This window comes from Colias croceus, chromosome 21 (genome assembly GCF_905220415.1).
Source record: "Colias croceus chromosome 21, ilColCroc2.1".
Classification (NCBI taxonomy): domain Eukaryota; kingdom Metazoa; phylum Arthropoda; class Insecta; order Lepidoptera; family Pieridae; genus Colias; species Colias croceus.
In genome coordinates this window covers 410,560-433,002 of record NC_059557.1, presented here as the reverse complement: position 1 = coordinate 433,002, position 22,443 = coordinate 410,560, and the positions used below count along the sequence as shown (strand labels likewise).

The following is a 22,443-nucleotide window of genomic DNA, read 5'->3' as shown; positions in this document are numbered from 1 at the left end:
TCTACCTCCCAGCTTCAGTATATCGTAGTATTGAAAGTACCTAAGTACCTAGTTCTTACTGTAGCTAAACCATTGCTGACGTAAACAATATATTCGTAGGCACACTCTCTTAGGAAAATAAACATATTAATATGATTGTAGAGAACTGTAGAGGGGTTGTGAACTCAAAGACGATACTGATCGTAATCATTTTATTTTGCACACAATATCCGTATTTATACAAAAATCGACCAAAAACAAAACCTATCAGAATTCTAATGTTGAAATTGAAATTTAGAATTATGATATATATAAACTCTATGCATGTCTCCCATATGATTAAAATTATTACTACCTACGTTATTACCTCTTTATTTAGTATGCGATGCCATTAATTTCACGCACCTTATTACTAATACCACCTTATTATAAAAAACTGTAATAAAACAGCTTATTTGTTTATACACATACCTAGTTGGATTGTATACAAAAAATGATAAGCGCTGCGATAATTTCAAGTAAGTGTCTCCTATTTTAAACAAAACTTTGAACAATTCTTTCATCGTTTACTTATTAATTATCTCACATTGCAGCATTTTTTATATTTCTTCAAATGAGCCAATCATACATTTTGTTAACTGCAAACATGGATGACATCCAGGAGCTCGCGCAGCAACTGTCCAGGTCACCCGTGGCTGAAGACCTGCATCGCATCTGGAGACGGGCCTCGCAGCAGTTCCAGCAGGAGTTGAGGAGACCAGCGCGACAACGTAATATTAGTTTATAAGTAAAACTTAAAGAAATAGACAGAATAGGTACACTACTACAATATTATGGCGAAGAATAAAGTAACTTTGGGCTGGGAAAAAATTTGCAAAATCGGTTGAGTAGTTTTTAAGTTTCTCGTTTGTAAAAATCCTAATCTTTATCGAATAACAACATATTTCCTTTCTCATTTATGTTTAACAGTGTATATAAAAACGATAGATAGTATCTATTTCATTTACTAATACATACTTAGTGTAACAAATATCTCATGAAAAAGAAAAACAAAAAATAATCATTGTTTCTGCATTTAAGGCGTCAGACACAGAAGCAGCGAGTACGACGGTCGTCGATCTAACGTCGACGACGAATTGGTCGCATGGGCGAAAAATGCCAGCGTCTTTTTAAAAACTTTCAAGCGGATGTTGGATAAAATGTAACAGCAGCACTATATTTGAAGCACTATTTTTGTCATAAAATTCATAATTGATTAAATTACAGACAATTTGAATCATTAGTTTTACTTGCAATCCTGTATTAAATCAATTTCTGGAGATACAAAAGCTTAACAATTAAACATACAGTTTAATATTTTGGACACACATTTTCATAACCTCTCTATGTTGGAAAAATTGAAATAGGCCAGGATAAATTTAGTTCTTGTTAGGTCATCATACAGGTACGGTCTATCACCTTTCTACAGAATGAATGAAAGGCGGATATTTTTTATTAAAAATATTATTTATTCGAAGCTTTTCACATTATTAGGTAAGTATCTATACGCACTTACACAATGTCACAATCAGTTCAATAACTATCGAATTAAAAAGGTATTAAAGTATAACTAATAACTTTATAGTTGATCAGGTTAGTATTATGAGATTTGTGGTGAATTCCTGGAATTCCGGTTTGTACAATATTGAATTTACATTTGTCAATAACACAAATGCATTAGGTAGATATGCTATTGAATCTATAGACCTTAATGAATAAGAAATAATACTCATATGTCATATAAACTTTATCTATTTTATGCTATAGAATACATCACACGTACACAGCAGAATGATGTAGAAAAGGGTCATAATATTAGGTAAAAGGCATGGGTAATTAATTATCCCAGAAAATTATAGGCAGCATTAGGTATATCCTTGACTTATCTATCTGGATTACTCTACTCTCTGTCCCTCTACTTGCATATCCCGGCTTTTTCTTTCATTTTGGCTCTAAAAATAGCATACAAAAATATCCTATCGTTCTGCAAGATACTATATAAGTTAGTGAAATAATATTATTATTCTATATTATATCTGTAAAATAATACATGTTCACAAAACAAAACTATTAAGTATAGTAAGTTTATCCGTTGTTGAGTTTTTGTTCTGAAAGTTAGTTTTAGTTCGGATTAGACGGCATTATGAGGTATATCCAGAATTATGAAGTTTTATGATGTGATATCTGAAGATTATTTACTAGCTGCGCTTCACGGTTTCACCCGCGTGGCTCCGCACATGTTGGTCTTAGCGTAATGATATTAGATTTATAGCCTTCCTCGATAAATGGGCTATTTTTTTTTTTTTTTTTTTTTTTTTTTTATTTTTATTATTGGTCTACAAAACTGGTTACAAAAATGTTTCTGATTTATTCTATTAATTATGTACTATCATGCAGTTGATTTATAACCTTCTGGATGTAGACACAGCATGCAAATTTACAAATTTTAATTGGATACCTTATCTATGTAACAATAATTATGATAACTATGTATTTATTTGATTAAATTTAATAATTTATTCCTAATTGAGACCAGAGAACCACTAAATATATCTATTTCTGATCGGATACTATTTGCATAGGTGCACATTCGAAACAGAGGTGCATGTTGACCAAGATTAGTTTTACTTAAAGGTGGCAGAAAACATAATCTGTTATGTAAACGAGTAGTGATACGCGGAATTGAGAGACAAATGCGCTCCAAGACATCAGGACAATCTGCTTCCCCATGTAGAACCTTATAAAGAAATAATATATCCGCTACTTTCCTGCGTGTATGTAAACCACTCAAGTTAAAGTACGACAGACGCTGGTCATAGGAAGTTAAAACCCTACATTTATGGTCTGAGTAACTAAGATGGTACAAAAAACGTTTCTGGACTCTTTCAATTCTATCGGAATGGACTTGGTAACTAGGGCTCCAGACAGCTGAACAATACTCTAGTATTCCACGAACGAGGGTGCTATAAATTAAAATGGTAAGTTGAGGTTGTTTCAGGAATCTCATTTGTCTCGTGACGAAGCCCGATAATTGTGAAGCTTTTTTGACAATATGATCGTAATGGATTCTAAAACTTAAAGAACTATCCATGATAACGCCTAGGTCACGGATAAAGCTCACTTCCGTGAGTGGTAAATTATTGATTTGGTAAGTAACAGGTGTTCGAATTTTCTTTCTAGAAAATGTTATGTGATAGCATTTATTAATATTTAAGCACATGTGATTATTTGTACACCATTTTTGTATATTATTAAGATCTGATTGAAGTATGTTAACATCTGTTTTATCCTTAATCGTTCTATAAACTTTTAAATCATCAGCGTACATTCTATAGTTGGATTGTATTACACGCGGGAGGTCGTTAACAAAGATTAAAAAGAAGAGAGGACCGAGATGGGAGCCCTGCGGTATTCCCGATGGAATAGTATAGGGGGTGGATTTAAAACCTCGGATTGAGACAAGCTGGGAGCGGTTGCGTAAATATGACTCGCACCATCTTAATAAGGATCCGTGTATCCCCATATTTGAGAGCTTATGTAATAGAAGATCATGATTTACTAAGTCGAACGCCTTTCTGAAATCGGTGTACACAGCATGCACCTCGAGATTCTTATCAAGAGCTTCAGCTATATCAGATACATAACCTACAAGATTTGTGTTTGTTGATTTACGGGGCAGAAACCCGTGTTGGTTTTGATCAATTTTACATTTAATGTGGGCCAAAAGTTTAGTATTTACTATGTCTTCTAGAACTTTTCCAGGTGTACTTAGAATCGAGATAGGTCGGTATTGGGCAATTTCGTTTAATGAGCCTGCTTTGTGAATCGGAGTTAAGTGTGCGAGTTTCCAAGTAGATGGGAAGAAGCTTAATTTTAATGATTCGTTAAAGATTAGAGTAAGTGGTATGTATAGGCCTTTGGCACAATTTTTATAGAATATTGGTGGTATTGCATCGGGTCCTGGGCCTTTATTGGCATCTAAGAGTTTTAAGCGATTTAACACTTCTTTTTCAGATATTACCAACGTGCTAAAAGGGGCGACACCACTGTCTGTATCTGCATCATGCATATTTATGGAAAAAGACGTTGAATTCGATGAATAAGAATATACTGATTGAAAAAAATCTGAGAAAGCATTACATATTTCTTGACCACCTTTAACAACCGTATTATTAAAAACCATTTCATGTGGTAAATTTGTGCAGTTGCTCATTTTATCCTTAAAGAATTTCCAAAAATGCTTAGGACGATGACGTAAATGATCAGCCGCGTGATTTTTAAATTCTGAGTAGCAGTGGTCTAGCATGTCCTTACATCGCCTTCGAAGCAAATCAAACTGGAGCTTGTCTCTGAGATTCCCATATTTTAGGTATTTTGAATGAAACTTAGCTTTTTCTTTAAGAGATTTTATTAAGGGGCGACTAAACCATGTTGGATATTTTTCATTGCGTAGTTTGCGTACTGGAGTATTACTTTTAATAATATTTAATACAATATCATAGAAAGTTGTGACCATTTCGTCAATTGGAGGCGTTTATCCATTGGGAAGTCCAGTCAACTTGTTCCAGTTCGAAATTTATGACTTCATAATTGCACTTATAGAAATCATATAAAACAATGTCGCTATTTGGTTTCAAATGACGTTGAGAAGGATTTTCTATAATAATTTTAAGAGCGGGATGATGCGCATCGATCGAAACTAAAGGTAAATCAGCGTTATAGACGTTGACATGCGACGGCTCGCTGGCTAAAACTAAATCGAGAATACGGTCATTTGAATTCGCGACAGCATTGCATTGTTGTAAATTGTTAAATGCAAGGGAATCGAGGAAATATTATGTACTGAGTGAACTACAATTGGAAGACGTTGTTAGGTAGTTTAAATCACGATCGCGTTGCCAAACTAATTCCCATAGATTAAAATCACCTATCAGAAAAGTGGAAGAGCGCTGAGAGTTCACGTCATTATGTATGATTTGAGTAGTATTATTTAAAAATGTTTCGAGGTACGACGAGTTAACAGGTGAAGGTATGTAAACAGCGCATATGTGTATTAAAAAGCTATTATTAATTTTTAATGAAAGCCAAAGGTCTTCGCATGCTGATTCCCAATTGAAATTTCTTATAACACGAAAACGGTTATTTACTGCAACTAAGACACCACCTCCATCTCGTTTATGCTCACTAGAAGAAGTTGACGATCTATCTCGTCTGAAAACATTATAACGTTGGTCAAAAAGTTCATGGTCAAATACACTACTGTTAAGCCACGTTTCGGTTAAAATTATTACATCGTAGTTATTTAACAATATAGACTTATAAAATTCTTCGGTTTTGGTTCTGAGGCCTCGTACATTTTGGTAATAACATTTGAGAGTGAATTTTAAAATAAATACAGTTAAAAGAAAATATTTATAAATATTAAGTTGTTGCTAAAGTTTACAAGGTTTTCAGAAAATCTAAATTTTTTACCCACTTTGCTTCTGATTTGATATCCTTACGAATAAAAATGCGGGCATTCCTTATCCAAATGAAGTCGTATTTCTTTTCTTTAGCAGCAAGTCTAGTGGCAGCGTGAAGTTGTTTATTGGCAGGGCTGAGATGCTCCGAGATGAATATTGGTGACTTAGCACCAGCAAGGCCAATAAGAGATGTGTTTAATTTCTCTCCGTTTTGGCGGTTAAAGGTTTTTATGGCGGCTAGGAAATCATCTCGGGTACGTTGGTTGTTCATTTTCAGTATAATATTGCGTGGGCGTTTTGATTCAGAATCTAGCTTAGCCACTCTGTGGAAACCCGCGATGTAAGTGTCTTTTAGATCATATTTAACTGTGCTTGCTATTTTGTTTATAATGTTAAGAAGATTTTCATTTCGTTGTTCAGGGACACATTGAATTTCCAAATTGTTGTCTCTACTGGATTGTTCTAGCTGAGCCATTTTTGTATTTAATAAATTTAATTCAGACCTGAGAAATGAGTTCTCGTCAAGAATTTTCGAAAGAGAACTTTCAGTGTGTTCATTTATTTTTATTTGGTCGTCGTGTGCGTCTGATAAAAATTTTATTGATTTTATGGCTTCATCCAATTCTTCTCGTATTAAAGAAAATTGAGAGCCAAGATCCTTTAAGTCTTGTTGGACTTTGATAAGCGTGGAGTTATATTTATTAAGACATTTTTCTTGATTTTCGAATTTTGAATTCATTTCATCACGGAGCTTGCGAATTTCTAATATCACCGTGTCATTGTCTGAGGTCGTCGGCACGGAGCTTACTGGCGTTGTCATCAAATCTCTAGGAACCTTGCCGTGAACGGGGGTATTGGAGTTGTCTCCCACCTTGGGTCTGGAAGCCACGCAGACAGGGCACACCCATTTTGAACGTACACCAGTTGTTTCATTAAACTTGACACAATCCTGATGATATAGGTGATGGCAGTTTCCATTGGTGCATTTAATTCTTTTTTGGGTTACTAAAATATTCACATTACACGCTGAGCAGGCCACCATCATGTAAATTTAAGTTGAAAAATAAAAAAAAAAACAAAAGTCAAAGTAGCACAGTAATAAATGCTCCAATACTTCGGTGTTTTACCGATTTTTGTAAAAAAGCACACTAATAAATGCTCCCGGTTGATAATATTATGTTCTCAACTTGTGGGTATTCGAGAAAAGTCAGTAACATTCAACACAATTTGTAGCTTAAGTTTGTGTTTACCACTGTGAATTATTAAAACTTTTTAGATAGTGATACACTGAAGGTAAGTCCTTTGTGATGAACACGGATTTAACACAATATTTACACTTATTACTTTTTAAATTAATTATGTTCGACGGAGCGTTTCTCAATACGTATTGACACAAGAAAGGTACCCGACTTAAATGTATGAAAACTATTTAACAGACCAGTACTTAGTTCCTGAAATTAGCGCGTTCAAACAAACAAACTCTTCAGCTTTATAATATTAGTATAGATAAAAACAAAAAATAATTTGGAAAATCCAAAAGTGCACGCCTCATAATCTCATCCTTTACAATAAAATTGATTATTTATAAAGGTGTATATAATATAAGTATGTAGATACACTTGTTCTCATGTGCCAATGCTCTTGTACTGTCTCAAAATAGTTGGAAAAGTAAAGAAAGCGGTACCGTAATAATTGAGCTATTTTTCTTGTGGCCCCACCTAGATGTGAAACTGCGCAGGTTTAAGGGACTGACTACCAACTTATTTTTTTAAACCTTGGCTTATAGTATAAAGAATCGAGTTTATAATGGTGAATTTTGAGTACACTATAAATATAACAAAAAAGTCGATATTTTTTTTGTTTATTTAATAACAATTAAACCACATCGAATCAGACCCTGAAAAATGAAAGGGTTCTATTCCTGAGCATACTCAAGCGTAAGAGAAAAAAAAGACTCGATTAGTAAAGTACTTCGGTCGCTATCGTGTTAACAAGAAAATCCTCCGCACATACAGACACACGGACGTCCAAGACAGAACTTTTTTAAACTGTTTTTTAACTAGTTTAAATAACAAAAATGACATCAAAAATATCATGAATGTTAAAAATAGTGTTTTTTCTTAATATGTGTGTGTATGTATTATCTTACAAGTGCAATGTATGATACATAAAGACATTTTAAGTTTGAAAAATCAGATGTTTTGCGCGAAGTGACAGTAGTACCCACCTCAACGCTTCGCTTATGAGGCGTGCAATAATTATACGTAAAATAATACAATTGAATTAAATAGCTCAATGACTGTGTATTGTGTACCTAAACAGTCTCGTGAAATGGGAGTTTTTTTATTTGAAATTCGATTTACAAAACATTTCTCTCATCTGCAGGATTTTTATTTGCAATAAAATGGAAACGTCTATAAACATAGTTTTTACTGCATTTCATATTATGATTGATTCTATTATAGCCTCGTTACTGCTTTGTGTGAAAACAAAGTCTACACGTCTTTTTGTTTTCATTTGAGTATATAAATTACAATTTTATTTTATATTTGAGTCGGTTTACGTTTTTATGTATAGTTTATGGTACATGGTGCCAACTCCGAGTTTGCTTTAGTCACGTATAAGTACTAACCTACTTTTAAATTTAAAAATAAAATTTGGGGTATTAAACAAAAGATACCATTGAATGTGCTTTATGATGGCATGTTTATATAAAACAACACAATCAGAATTATGAACTAATGTTATCCTGTATTATGTTACATATTTAAAAATAATAAGTGATAAAATATGCCGGATATTTCTGCTGTGATATAGAATATTTTTGATCGCAAAAGCAAAATTCAAAAAGGGTGAAATATAGGGCGGAAATTTGTATTGGAAAAGGCTGTCACGCGGTAACGAGTGCAAGTGAGCGAAAAGCAACCTCACATATTATATATTTTAAAATATAAAGCTAAAATACGTCTCGTTTAGAGAAAATAAAATAATTATACTAATAAATTAATAATATACAGCTGAAAATTTTGTTTGATTGTATTGATCTAATCCTATACAATTATTAAACACTAGCTTCCGCCCGCGACTCCGTCCGCGCGGATGTCGGTCTTCGCGTGGATGGTTTATTTCTCCATTTTGAGTAATAGTATGGGAAAATTAATTTATTCAGATCGAATAATTCGTGTAGTTTTGAAAGTTGCTACAGTTATTCCTAAAGATGTCCAGATGAATATACTAAAAGCCCCCGAGGGAGGGACACAAGCCGGCGGCGGGGGAGGGGGGGAAAGGTCTCTTTTTCAAGGTTTTTGCTTGTAACTCGAAATTTTTTTCATAATATCTCTTTAGTGACTTCTACATTAATTATCTACATTAAATTTCCTATAAATTACGTCTCAACATTTTTACTGTACGATCAATACTTTAGGAGATACAGAGTATTAAAGGTAAGCAAAATAAGAAACAACATAGTTTTACAAATTTTAATTATAAAAAGAAATAACATCTTTTTTTGCACGAGTATGCCGACTTATTAGTCAAATTGTGTTTCATCTTCGTCATCTTTATCACTAACATCGATAGGGGGTCCATTAGTACAAGCTCCTAGGCAGCCGTTACAGATAAGACTACACATAATGCCCGCTTTTCGGCAACTGCATTTTCCGGAACATCCACTTTTACATCGGCAAAAAATTGAATTTAACAACGCTTCAGGAGCAGGAGGATCCAAGGTTGTGATTGGTTCTAAGTATCCATCGACTCTTCGCTTCCAACCCCATATTTCAGGAGGCAGTTGGTTCCCAAGCCACTCCTGTACTTGATGGAATACTCTGTAGGCGTGATATTTTGCTGACCCTTTGGTAGGGGGGAGGGAAGAAAGATCCGGTTTGGGCTTGGTACAAGATTTCAGAAAAACTGTGAATCGATGTCTGTTGATCTCAGACTGAGTACAGGGCGCTCGGTATACTGCAAGAAACATTTTTTCTCCGGCTTCTGCTATAACCTCCTGAGTTGACGTTGGGTCATAAAATACAGTTGCTGTTTCCTTTAGTGACGGCTTTTGATCAAAAATCTTGATAATTGATGTTTTTCCCTTCCTGTAAATAGCTGAGGTTGTATCACACCCACTGAAACTATGCAGAAAGAGAATAGAATCACAAAATGAATGTTTTTGAAGTTCTTGGGAGGAAAATATTTTGGTTTCCACTTTTCCTAACCTTCCAAGCCTTTCAAGCCTAACCTTCCAACCTTTCCTTCCTTCCTTTCCAAGTACCTATAACGATGTTGTTTCTTATTTTTATCACCTTAAGTACTATGTATCTCCTAAAGTATTGATCGTACGGTAAAAATGTTCAGACGTAATTTATAGGCAATTTAATGTTAATAATTAATGTAGAAGTCACTAAACAGATATTATGAATAATTTTCGAGTTACAAGTCAAAACCTTGAAAAAGAGACCTTTCCCCCCCTCCCCCACCGCAGGCTTGTGTCCCTCCCTCGAGGGCTTTTAGTATATTCATCGGGACACCTTTAGGAATAACTGTAGTAACTTTCAAAACTACACGAATTATTCGATCTGATCGACGATTCTGAATCTAATTTGCTGTGGCTATAACTCTGAAAATGACATCTTATAAATCTATTGGCCCAAATACGGCTAGGCCTATAATCCTATAATAATACGCAACGTGTGTTCGCGGTTCTACAGAACAACGTCTATGGATAAAACTGAAAAATTAAGATTAATTTTTTTCTACGTATTTTTCCAGGATAAAAAGTATCCTATTTTACGGCCAGGATAATAAGGTATAATTATACCAAGTTTCATCGAAATCGAACCGTTAGTTTTCACGTGATGCCTTCACATACAGACAGACAGACAGACAGACAAAAATTTTTATAATCACATATTTGGGTTTGGTATCGATCCAGTAACACCCCCTGGTATTTATTTTTTCAATATTTTCAATGTACAGAATTGACCCTTCCACAGATTTATTATACCTATGTATAGACTAGCTGCTCCGCGCGGTTTCACCCCCGTGGCTCCACTCCTGTTGGTCGTAGCGAAAATATATGGCCTATAGCCGATAAATGGGCTATCTAACACCGAAATAATTTTTCAAATCGGACCAGTAGTTCCCGAGATTAGCGCTTTCAAACAAACAAACTCTTCAGCTTTATAATATTAGTATAGATAAAAATAATCCGTTATTTATACGTAGGTAAAGTGTTTATTAAAAGTAATATTTTAGTTCCAATTGAGACCACTAGGTTCTCATAAGTTAAAGTACCTACGTAAATGTAGAGCAAGTTTGATAACATTCCCTTTTTTTATTTCTAAGTTGGTAGGTATATGACTTAAAACTTTGAATCAAAGGTCAAATAATTTATAATCACTTTAAATTTTTTTAATTCTAACCTTTACCATGACTGCCACACACATAGTGGTTGAAAATATATCATCTAAGAAACAAATTCCAGATATAATTTCTACGCTATTCGAGAGTCGAAACTCGAAACCTCCAAATTTAATTACGTGAAATTTACGCAAAAGATTTATTATAAGCCGTAAATCACTTGTAACGAATTACGGAATATTATCTCATAATCCTATTTGTAATAGTTAAGTGAATGAATTATTGTAATGAAATGTATGATTTATGTGCCGATTATGCAGCTTATTACACTTTTAAAGATTATCTTGAAGATAATAAATGAATGTGTAGAATTATTCAACTAGAGAACGTTAAATGAATTTTAAACCAACCAAATATTTTAAAATTAATTTAACTTGTAACCTTTCTCAGTAATTTAATTTAAAGAACGACATTTAAAAGTTTACACAAAGGTAGAGACTAGAGTTAAATGCGCTGACTGTTCTTTCGAGTAACAACAACCGATTCTTCTATTTATGTGCAGACCCTACAGAAATAACTGTTTTTGGCGCTAATGAATAAGACATTCGATTTGATTAGATCCGGGTAAAAGCCACGAGAGTCGAGATAACGTCATAGATAAGTTCTATAAATAAGCCTCAGATTTACCTCGAAATAATAGGTTATATAAAACCTAATCTCGTCAATTTGGCAAAGACCTAACAAGATCTATGTCATAACCGTGCGTGAGATCTAGTTAAGACAAGCAGTACTAGGTCCAAAGTTAGATAAGGTCTGGTAATAAAGAAGAATTGAAAGCGAGAATCTCAAACAGAATTACATTTATTAACAAACTTAGAGGAACTTAATGCCTTTACCGATAGGAATGAGTTTTGTCTTTTGTGTTAATCGAATTACCATTATCAACTTTTGTGCTGCAAGATGTAGATAAGTAGTAAGTACTTTAAAAGTGTTAAGAAGTGACGGCTCAAAGGCGCATACAAGTTAAGGGAACTGAAACGTAGTTAAATCGAAAATGATGTTATATTTACACTTTCAGGAATCGATATTGATGTTAATTACAAATTCAAGCGGTTTAAGCTGAAAGTCAGTGATGTTTATAATTAAGTATTTGCTAGCATAAGGGTACTTTTCCACCTTTAATGTGCGAGAACGTGTAGCGAGGAATGTGTTTGAAAATAACCAATAATATCGCTTCAAAAGCTAAACACTTCAAACTTCAAACTAAATGAAGCGATATTATTGCAATTTACAAACACATTTTCGCTACACATACTCGCACATTATTGATGGAAAAGCATCTTATAGCTAAGGCTAGACTTATTTGTATTAAATTACCACTTTATCAATACCGTCCTTGAATTCGTTATTATTAGACATCGGATTATATGCACTAACAAAATTCCAAAATATGCATGCAAATATGCACTAAAAAAGGCCGAAATATGCACTAAAAACGACTGATATGCCTAAAATATGCACATATAAATCAAAAAAACCTATCTATCTATTATTTTTATATATTTAAATCAAAGATCGTACAAAAACATTGAAATTTTCTTGAAATTGAGTATAGTTTTTGTGTCAATATACAATTAAGCATTTTTACCAAATTTTCGAGCGCAAATTTGTGACGTTTGTCACCCGCGAGCCCAGTGTTGCCACCTTAGATCTTTCCGGGCTAAATCTAGCCCTTTTTTGGAATTCAACCGTGTTTTACGTTTTTAGCCCCAAAAGGGTAATCTAGCCCTATTTTGAATGGCTCAAAATTTACTTAAAATGGAGCCCATTTTGTAATTTTTTGCCATTTTACCATGCCAAAATAGGGTTTGTTTATTCGCTGAGCGTTCTGATTGGCTAATAAAGGTTAGTCGACCAATCAAAACTCCCGCTACTTAACGATTTATGCACGAAATATGCACGATTGGGGAAAAAGGCTAAAATATGCACTAACGCCGTAATAAGAGAGTTTTATGCATTTGCATATGCAAATATGCAAATGCATATAATCCGATGTCTAGTTATTATCATACATATACAATACCATTGCGATACAAATTGCATCAAAAATGTATTCAAAAAGGGGTAGAAAAAATCGCATATAAGGTGAGGTTAGAGGTGTTTTATAGATACCTAGTAAGTAGGTACATATGTAACTCAATAGTAATCTATACATATAATAAATCTGTAGAAGGGTCAATTCTGTACATTGAAAATATTGAAGAAATAAATAGCAGGGGGTGTTACTGGATCGATACCAATTCCAAATATGTGATTAAAAAAATTTTTGTCTGTCTGTCTGTATGTGAAGACATCACGTGAAAACTAATGGTTCGATTTCGATGAAACTTGGTATAATTATACCTTATTATAAGGACGTAAAATAGGATACTTTTTATCCCGTAAAAATACGTAGAAAAAAAATAAATCTTAATTTTTCCGCGCGGACGGAGTCGCGGGCGGAAGCTAGTGTACAATATTTCTTACAGAGCTGCCATAGCTCACGAGTTATTTGTTACGTGCTACAGCGCTGAAGAATGTTTCCCAAGACGAGAATTTGAGGTTTGATTACCATTCATACAATTCTCTTTCTAGAAGAGAAATGTTTGCAGGTTATATACTTAGTATGTTATTTTACAAGCTACACGTGCAATTTGTAGAGCTATTTTTACAAAAATATCTAATATGTATTATAAAGGTGAAAGTTTGTATGTTTGGATGTATGGATGTATGGATGTTTGTTACTCTTTCACGTAAAAACTACTAAACCGATTACAATGAAATTTAGCACACATATAGAGGGTAACTTGGATTAACACATAGGATAGTTTTTATCCCGGAAATCCCACGGGAACGGGAACTATGCGGGTTTTTCTTTGCAAACGCGGGCGAAGCCGCGGGCAGAAATCTAGTCATTTATATAAGGCTAGAATATATCTATGTAACATATGATGTATGCAAATAATTAAAATAATGTAGGTAAAAATATCCGATAACAAAAAACATGTTACGATACCGAATTCATTCATCTCATAATGTTATTAAATATCAATATTTTAATTAACGTTGTATAAAAACGGATTATTATATAATACCAATGCCAATTAAAACAAATTCCGATACCCTCCGATACCCGTGAAATCGCAGTCATTTAATCATGCAGCCACATAAACCACATGTAAATTTTTCGTCAAAATTCGTATAAAGGGTATAAAAGTCGTTTCCGATGGCGGTATTGGAAAGCACTTCGCAAATAAATAATGTATAAGGTGTTTATGGAAGCGAGCTTTTAGTTGACTCACAGTTTTGGAATTATACACGCTTCAAATGCTGATGCTTTTTGCATTGAAGGAAATAATTTCTTAAATATTTTGGTGTTTCTTGGGCATTCTTCATTTCATCTTTGGCCCAACCGGTAAACTGTTAACTTCGCAAGTTTGTTGTTCTGTGATAAATAATAGTTTAAATAATCAAATTCAAGTTAGCCAGTGTAAAACTTTGTTTATTTCGAAAGTTCTAGTAACATTAAAAATTAAAACTAACTCTGTTTCTGTGCAATTGAAGAAATAAAGTGTTTCTTTCGTTTAACAATTTCAAAGTAATTAGTGCAACAAAATATCATCTGACGGTACGAAGAAAAAGTGTGATTCATTGTGTATGCGAACGCCACCGTTATTGCTAGTGCGGACGGGTGATTATCGCACGCATAGCCCCAGTGTCGTCGTTTACTCATCGCTCGTCAAAGATTAAGGAACTTTCCGATACGTCGAGTGGTAAAACATACGCGTGTGCCTCACAGAGACTAACGATTTAAAAATTTGATCTTTTATTATTTATTGAATTTCATCAAGTTATTTGTAATCAGAATACATAAGTCTTGTTTATCTTATAGACATATAAGATAAAATAAATGGCGTCTAAAAATAATAATTTGTCCTGTGCTGGATGTTTGAACCCAATCTCCGGGAAACACTTCATACAATGTAGCCTATGTGAAAAGATATATGACATTCTGTGCGCAAACATATCTGAAAGGCGTTTCTTAAATTCTATGACTAAAGAGCACAAGAAGAGTTGGACCTGTCAAGCATGTAGAAATAAGCGTCCCAAGGGAGATAATTCCAACACTCCTGTACGTTCGTTAAAGTCGGATACTGGTGCTGAGGTGTCGTGTAGCGATGAGGATAGCATTTCTCCTAACTTTGTCACAGCCCGTCGTCCGACTCACACAAAAGTTCTGGAAGTTAAGGTACCTCCCTCAGGACCTCAATCGATTGTAAGTCCAACTGATCAAGTAGGCGGTTCTTTGAAGGATCAACTTCTCGATTCCCTTAGGCTTGAAATACCATCTTTGCTATCCCAAGTATTAAAGAAGGAATTGGTCACCTTTAAGGAAGAGCTCTTGGAACTTCGTAAATCTGTTTCTTTTTTGAGCGATATGAACGATGAGATGCGTGAAAATATAAAGTCTTTGTCGAAGGATAACAAGCAATTAAAATCTGAAAATGATGCTCTAAAATCATCTGTCCATGAATTGTCTGACCGACTTAACAAAATAGAACAAAGTCTTAGGGACAAAAATTTGGAAATAAAAGGTGTTCCTGAGCACCCATCTGAAAATGTCCTTAACTTAATACAGCAGTGCGCTTCTATTGTTGGACACAAAATTGCTGATGGTGATGTCGTGAAGTGTAACCGTGTGGCTAAACAGAACAAAAACACGAATGTTCCTCGTACAATTATTGTGCAATTTAACAGCGAGAGACGACGAGATGAATTTTACTCCGCTGTCTATAGATATAATAAAGCAAATCCTGATAATAAACTCAATACTGCCTTATTTGGTCTGGCCGGTGAAAAGAAGCCCGTTTATATATCAGAGCACTTGTCTCCTCAAAATCAGGCTCTACACATTGCAGCAAGAATGAGAGCTAAGGAGTTATCGTACAAATTCGTTTGGGTTCGTAGTGGCCGCATATTTGTGAGAAAAGACCCCGGATCGCAATATATATTCATTAAGGACAGTAAAAGTTTAGATTTAATGCATTAGTTAAATTAATATTTTTATCTTTTTTTTTTTAGATTAACTTGTTTCTTAGTTATTTTTTTCTGGTTTTTGATAATGGCTTTCTCAATTTATTATCAGAATATACGTGGTATGAAGAGTAAAACCATAGAAATTTCTAATTCCATTTTGATTAATAGTTATGACATCATATGTATTTGTGAAACTTGGTTAAATAATACTGTTCTCTCGAGTGAAATTTTTGATAATAGATATCAAGTGATACGTAGAGATAGAAGCGAAGCATTCTGTAGTGCATATAACAAAGGACATGGTGGTGGCGTGCTGGTAGCCTTGTCTAAGGATTTCGATGTAGTTGAAAGGAATGATTTGCAGTCCGAACTCTTGGAAGACCTATGGCTACATATTAAATTAAAAAATCGTGCTGTGTTAAACCTATGTATTGTGTACCTACCTGATTACTTGTCAACGAGTGTGGTATCTGAATATATGGATAAATGTTCCCATTTTTTAGGTAGTTCATCTGATCGTAGTACTCTTATATTAGGTGATTTTAACTTTCCCAATTTAATATGGTCAGATAATGGCGGCCTTAATAGTTACTCATGTCCAAAAACAAAATTACTTTACGAATTTTTACAGTGCACGTCTTTATCCCAAATTAACAATATAGCCAATATAAACGGTAGGTTCTTAGATCTCGTAATCACAAATACGCCAGATTTATACAAAATTACTAACGGCGCTCCTTTAAGCCGCCTTGACAATCATCATCCTCCTTTGGAAATCACATTCAGTTACATGCTCGCATCTCTGAATCAAAATAACTGTTTTGACAAGCTTTGTTTTTACAAAACCGATTTCAATAGTTGTAACGACCATATCCAAAAAATAAACTGGCAACAACTTGCTTTGAACTTACCGATAGATGAATTTGTCCAACTATTTTATAATAAAATTCATACTATTATCGAAAAATATACACCACGAATAAAACGCCACCGGAATCACTATCCCATATGGTTCTCGAAGGACTTAAAAAGAATACTTAAATCTAAAGAGAAATTTCATCACCGTTACAAAAAGTACTCCAATCCTCGTGATTATGATACTTTTTCAATTCTAAGATCTAGATCGAAAAAATTAATAGATTCTTGTTTCAGGTCGTATATCGGTAATATCGAATGCAGTCTCACTAAAGATTTGAAGTCTTTCTGGCGATATACAAAAAACAAGAAAATTACAAACGACATTCCTCGCAGTATGTACTACAAAAATCAAGTTGCTAACACAGGACATGATATAGCCAATTTGTTCGCTACATACTTTTCTTCGGTTTATAAGCAAAATTGCAAAGTTGCCTACATTCCCAAATTTGCTTCATCAAATTACACACTAAACAACATACACATATCTGAGAGCGTAGTATTATCTTATCTAAAGAAAATCGACTTAACCAAAAGCACTGGTCCCGATGGCATACCACCAGTCTTTATACGTTTATGTTCCTCATCTCTCGTAAAACCGTTAACTCTGTTATTTAATAAATCCTTAATCGAAGGAACATTTCCGTCTTTATGGAAGCTAGCCAAAGTGACACCAATTTTCAAATCCGGTGATAAGAGAAATGTCGAAAATTATCGACCAATTAGTATTTTGAACTGCTTTGCTAAAGTGTTTGAAAGCATTATATACGAACATATGTATAGTCATATCAAACATAGATTAAACGACAAACAACATGGGTTTGTAGCTGGTCGCTCAACAAATTCAAACTTACTAATTTATACTAATTATCTGACAGAATCATTTGATAGTAAACTACAGGTGGATTCTGTTTATACAGACTTTTCCAAAGCATTTGATACTGTAAATCACACTATCCTTCTTTCAAAACTCAATCATCTTGGCATACATGGTAGTCTGTATAGGTGGATGAGTTCATATTTAGCAAATAGATCACAATTGGTTGCATTGTATGGCTATGACTCTGTTCCATTCTTATCCCCTTCCGGTGTACCGCAGGGTTCCAATTTGGGGCCACTGCTATTCTTGATATATATTAACGATCTTCTTGAATTAATCTCATGTAATACTCTTGCGTACGCGGATGACGTCAAGATTTTCCACAGAATACAAGATTATAGTGACTGTCAGACCTTACAAAGGGATTTAGATGTCGTCAGTGAATGGTGCAATACCAATCGTATGACCCTAAATGTTAAAAAATGCCAAGTAATGTGTTTTACTAAAAGTAAAAGGCCGATTATTTTTAATTATAACATTAGTCATGTAACACTGGAACGAGTCAATGTCGTTAGAGACTTAGGTGTGATGTTCGATTCTTCACTATCATTTAGACCGCACTACGATTACATTGTCAGTAAGGCCAATAAAAGTTTGAGCTTTGTTTTACGTACTGCCTCACCATTTAAAAATCCGAAGTCGTGGATAATATTATATTTAACCCTTGTAAGAAGTATATTGGAATATTGTTCATCGGTGTGGCTTCCAATATACAATAATCACATAAACCGCATTGAAGCTGTGCAGAGGCGCTTCTTACGTACATTATGTGGTAAATTAGGTTTACGGCGTAAAATACCTGAATATGATCAGCGTTTGCGTAAATTCCACCTAATGAATCTAGAAAGCCGTAGGACCCTGGCTGATTTGTGCAATCTGCATAAAATAGCCAATGGGTTATTAGGGAACGAGCTTTTGTCTAGCCTTAACTTTAGAGCTCCTACCCGCCCTTCACGCACTCCACGTCTATTCAGCATACCACCTACCAGAAACAATGTTTCGCATAACAATCCTGTACACAGAATGTGCCGCCTGTATAATAATTTAGACCCGGATTGTGACATATTCTTGGGTAGTTTGGATGTTTTTAGAAGTAATGTTTATAAATTGCTGTAACAACGTATTTTGTTTTTATTTTTTGTATATTAAATAGTGGCTTTTTTTTTTCACTCTGTTAGAATTTTCTTGTTCTTAGTTTGTTTTTGTTCCTGGCTATAGCTTGGTACTTAGATTACAAAATAAAAGACAGATGGAGCGTTGCCGAACTAAACCGAATAATTTATCGTCATTTTCAATAAAGCTATGTGTGCTGTCATTTCACCGCTGCACTGTACGTACACGGTGCTTCTGTGTGCGTGTAATGTTGCCAGATATTGAAAAATTTCCCAATTTTTTCCCCGTCTACGGAAAAAAGAGGGTTATGTTTTTCGAGTTTATGTATGTATGTATAATATTTCTTTGACACGCCCTGCAGTATAAGCCGTTGGACCGATTTTGAGTGGTGAGGTTTCATTGCAATGATCTGAATTATTATGTTAGTGGCGGTAGTGACGTAGGCTATATACATAAATGAGAAGTCAAGTTTTAATTTTTATTTAAATTCTTTTATTACATAAAGTACCTGCCTACTAAAGTTATATATGGACAAAATAATTGTATTCAATTTTTTATTAAATAAATTAGTTACATAAAAAAAGTTTCAATATTAACTATAATAATTATATTATTTTTTATTTTTCATAATATATGAATACGAAATACGAATAGCGGTAGTTTTTAGTCGAGAATACGGGACATTTTATTTTCATCATATCCATCATGAAGTTCACATAAATTAAATCGCTAGCGAAAACGACTATGACGTTTTTAAGCTTTATAAAAGTAACAAAATAATGTATTATGCTTATTAAAATAATCTAATAATTATCATGAACCTTTAGTGCACTATACAAATAATCACATTCACGATCGAAAAATCCAACAGCATTATCCTGAAGATCTTTTAACCATTTTACCGTTTTACCAATAAAAATGGCAAATTCATTTTCAAAATACTGGCAACATACGTTGAAGTTTTGTATTCCTTCATATCTGTAAAATTATTATTCGTATTATAGAAATAAATCAGCCAAATAATCTACAGAAAACCTGTGAAACGATGTTTTATCTTTTTTTTTGTTTTCGGGAACAAATTTTACAGCGTTTTATTATCACAAGACGGCATTTTTTTACTAAAATTGCAAACCCTTTTTGACGTATTGCATGACATTATATGCGCTATAGCAATGGTGCAGCGACGTATTTGTTTTTGATTTCGTATTTTCTTTGACAAGGGCGACGGGCGGTTGTCATGCTCCATCTGTACTTTATTTTGTAATCTAAGGCTTGGTATAAGTAAGCTGTGTACGGTATTAATTGGATTGTAGAATTTATATGTATTATTAGATAAGAGCTAGATATAAGGTATTGTTCTACAATCTGTAACTGTACCTGTTTATAAAAAAATAAAATAAAATAAAAATATTTCGTAGTTTAACACTAAGTACATAATTTTCGATCGTTTCAAAATTTATACATGCGAAAGTTTGTGAGGATGGACGTTTGTGTATGTGGGTAGGTATGTTTGTTTTTCTTTCACGCAAATACTACTGAACCGATTTCAATGATATTTAATTATTTAGCACACATATAGAGGGTTTTATTAACACATAGGATAGGTTTTCTCCCGAAAATCCCACCGGAACGGGACCTGTGCGTGTTTTTCTTTGAAAACGCAGGCGAAGCCGCGGGCGGAAAGCTATAGTAATTCATAATTGAATTAGGTTTCAATCAAATTACATTGGAATCATCAAATTATGCCATTAACAGTATCAATATAATATCTCTTACATCAACAAGAATCGTAATTCGTGTGTGATTGAAATATCTCAATTAATATTCAATTATTTTAAGGACTCTGATAGAAACAATGGTTTATTAATTAATTCAGAGTAATCAGGTATATATAGCATTGAAGGGGAAATCCTGTGGCTTCTTTGAAACGGTCTAATGAAACTCTGGATCATAGTATATATCATTTGTAGACTCGATATTGGATTAGCTTTTGTCTAGAACTTAAGTACTTATTTTAAGTACTTATATACCTAATTGTATAGACATAACAATGCTTCGTTCTGATAATAATTGAAGATAACAAACAAGTTATAACATTATGTAACAAAACTAACAAACATGACATGTCCTTATGTATAAATGATAAAATAATATAAATACTAAAGATAAGTAACATTAATACCTACTAAAATATGTTTTGATTGCGTGTGTGTAATGTGTATTTTATTCCAGCCTAAATTTCAGCCAAATCGCTTCAGACATTATAATAAAGAGCAAAAACCATCATTTTCATACAGACTTTTCGATTATAATATTTGAACGAGTAACCCAACAATTTATTTGAAAAATAACCTTCTTACGCATGATAATACTGATACAGATACTAGGACACCATTTTTGTTAAGTTAAAAGTCTTACCAAAATGATAATAAAGGCAGAAACATCATTTGTTTTAAAACAAAATTACCTGTTCATTCTTTTGTTTACATTTAATAAAACAAATGAAGGTTTTTCATTACCAAAACCAAATAGACACTCCTGTAAGCCGAAACAACTTCCGAGCCTCGTGACTATATACATAAATACATATCTATAAACAACTATAGAACAACGTTTAAACAATTACCACGTCATTCATTAAATTTCCACCAATTAATGCCCAGTTTCAACAAGCCTTGAAAGTTCTATTTATAATAAATTTCCATCAGTAATGCTTTTCAATAGTGTGTAATTCTTTTACACACATTACGCTCGTTTAAACCAAATAAATGAGTATTAAAATATAATTTATAATTTATAGGCTAATTAAAGTGTGTATGAATGGAAATTCAGATTTCTTATGCTTTTTGTTATTTTTAACTAGCTGTGCCCTATCGATTGAGCTACTTTCATCCCGTATTACAACCCTTGAGATGTTGGTTAAAAAACAAGGATTTGTTTTTAAGCTATTGCATAGCTATTATCTCGGGCCTTGAGCGCGGGGACCGAATCGAGAAATTCCGTAACGAAAAAACCTCACGCTCCCCACTCCGACGGGCACGGAGGTGTGGCTTGAAGGCATGCTATGCAATAAGGTGCAATAGCTTTACCGCGGCAGTCCTCGAGTGCCACACGTCTTTTTTTATATAAATTTGGTTTATCCGTGAAATACATGGAAAGACAAAGAAGTCAATTGAAATCCGAAAGTCATAATAACTATAATATAATTTAATTGATGAATTTTTCGTAAAGTTTTTATTGAATTCAAATGCTATAAATATATTTTTTTACAGAATATAATAGTTTAATATTTTTGCTCCTGTTGATGCTTTATCTTGCTTATAATTAGTAGGTATTTATTTTACACTCAGGTGCATTTCTTTTATGGCACACTTACTAGAGCTTAAGTCTAGAAAGCCATTCGTTTTATAGCCCAGTCCAAGATCACATAATGAGGTTCACGTTAATGCTTCTTGCGTTGATAGTAATTAATTTATATTGAAGCCTGAATCTTTTTATCTGTTTGTTTTTTACTGAATTAATTAGTAGAGTAAGAAGAGGTTCGGAAGCAAAAGGTGGTATGGTGGTTTTCTCGATAAAAAATAAATTATGTGTCTGTTTATGAAGCAAATCTCATTCTAA

General features: G+C 33.7%; 1 protein-coding gene across 1 annotated transcript; it reads left to right on the top strand.

The window, feature by feature from the left end:
* The first annotated feature begins 14,928 nt into the window (after nt 1–14,928).
* On the top strand, nt 14,929–15,927 carry LOC123701524. The gene has a single exon (XM_045649029.1). The coding sequence runs from the start codon at nt 14,929–14,931 to the stop codon at nt 15,925–15,927; it is 999 nt and encodes a 332-aa protein (XP_045504985.1).
* The last annotated feature ends 6,516 nt before the right edge of the window (nt 15,928–22,443 follow it).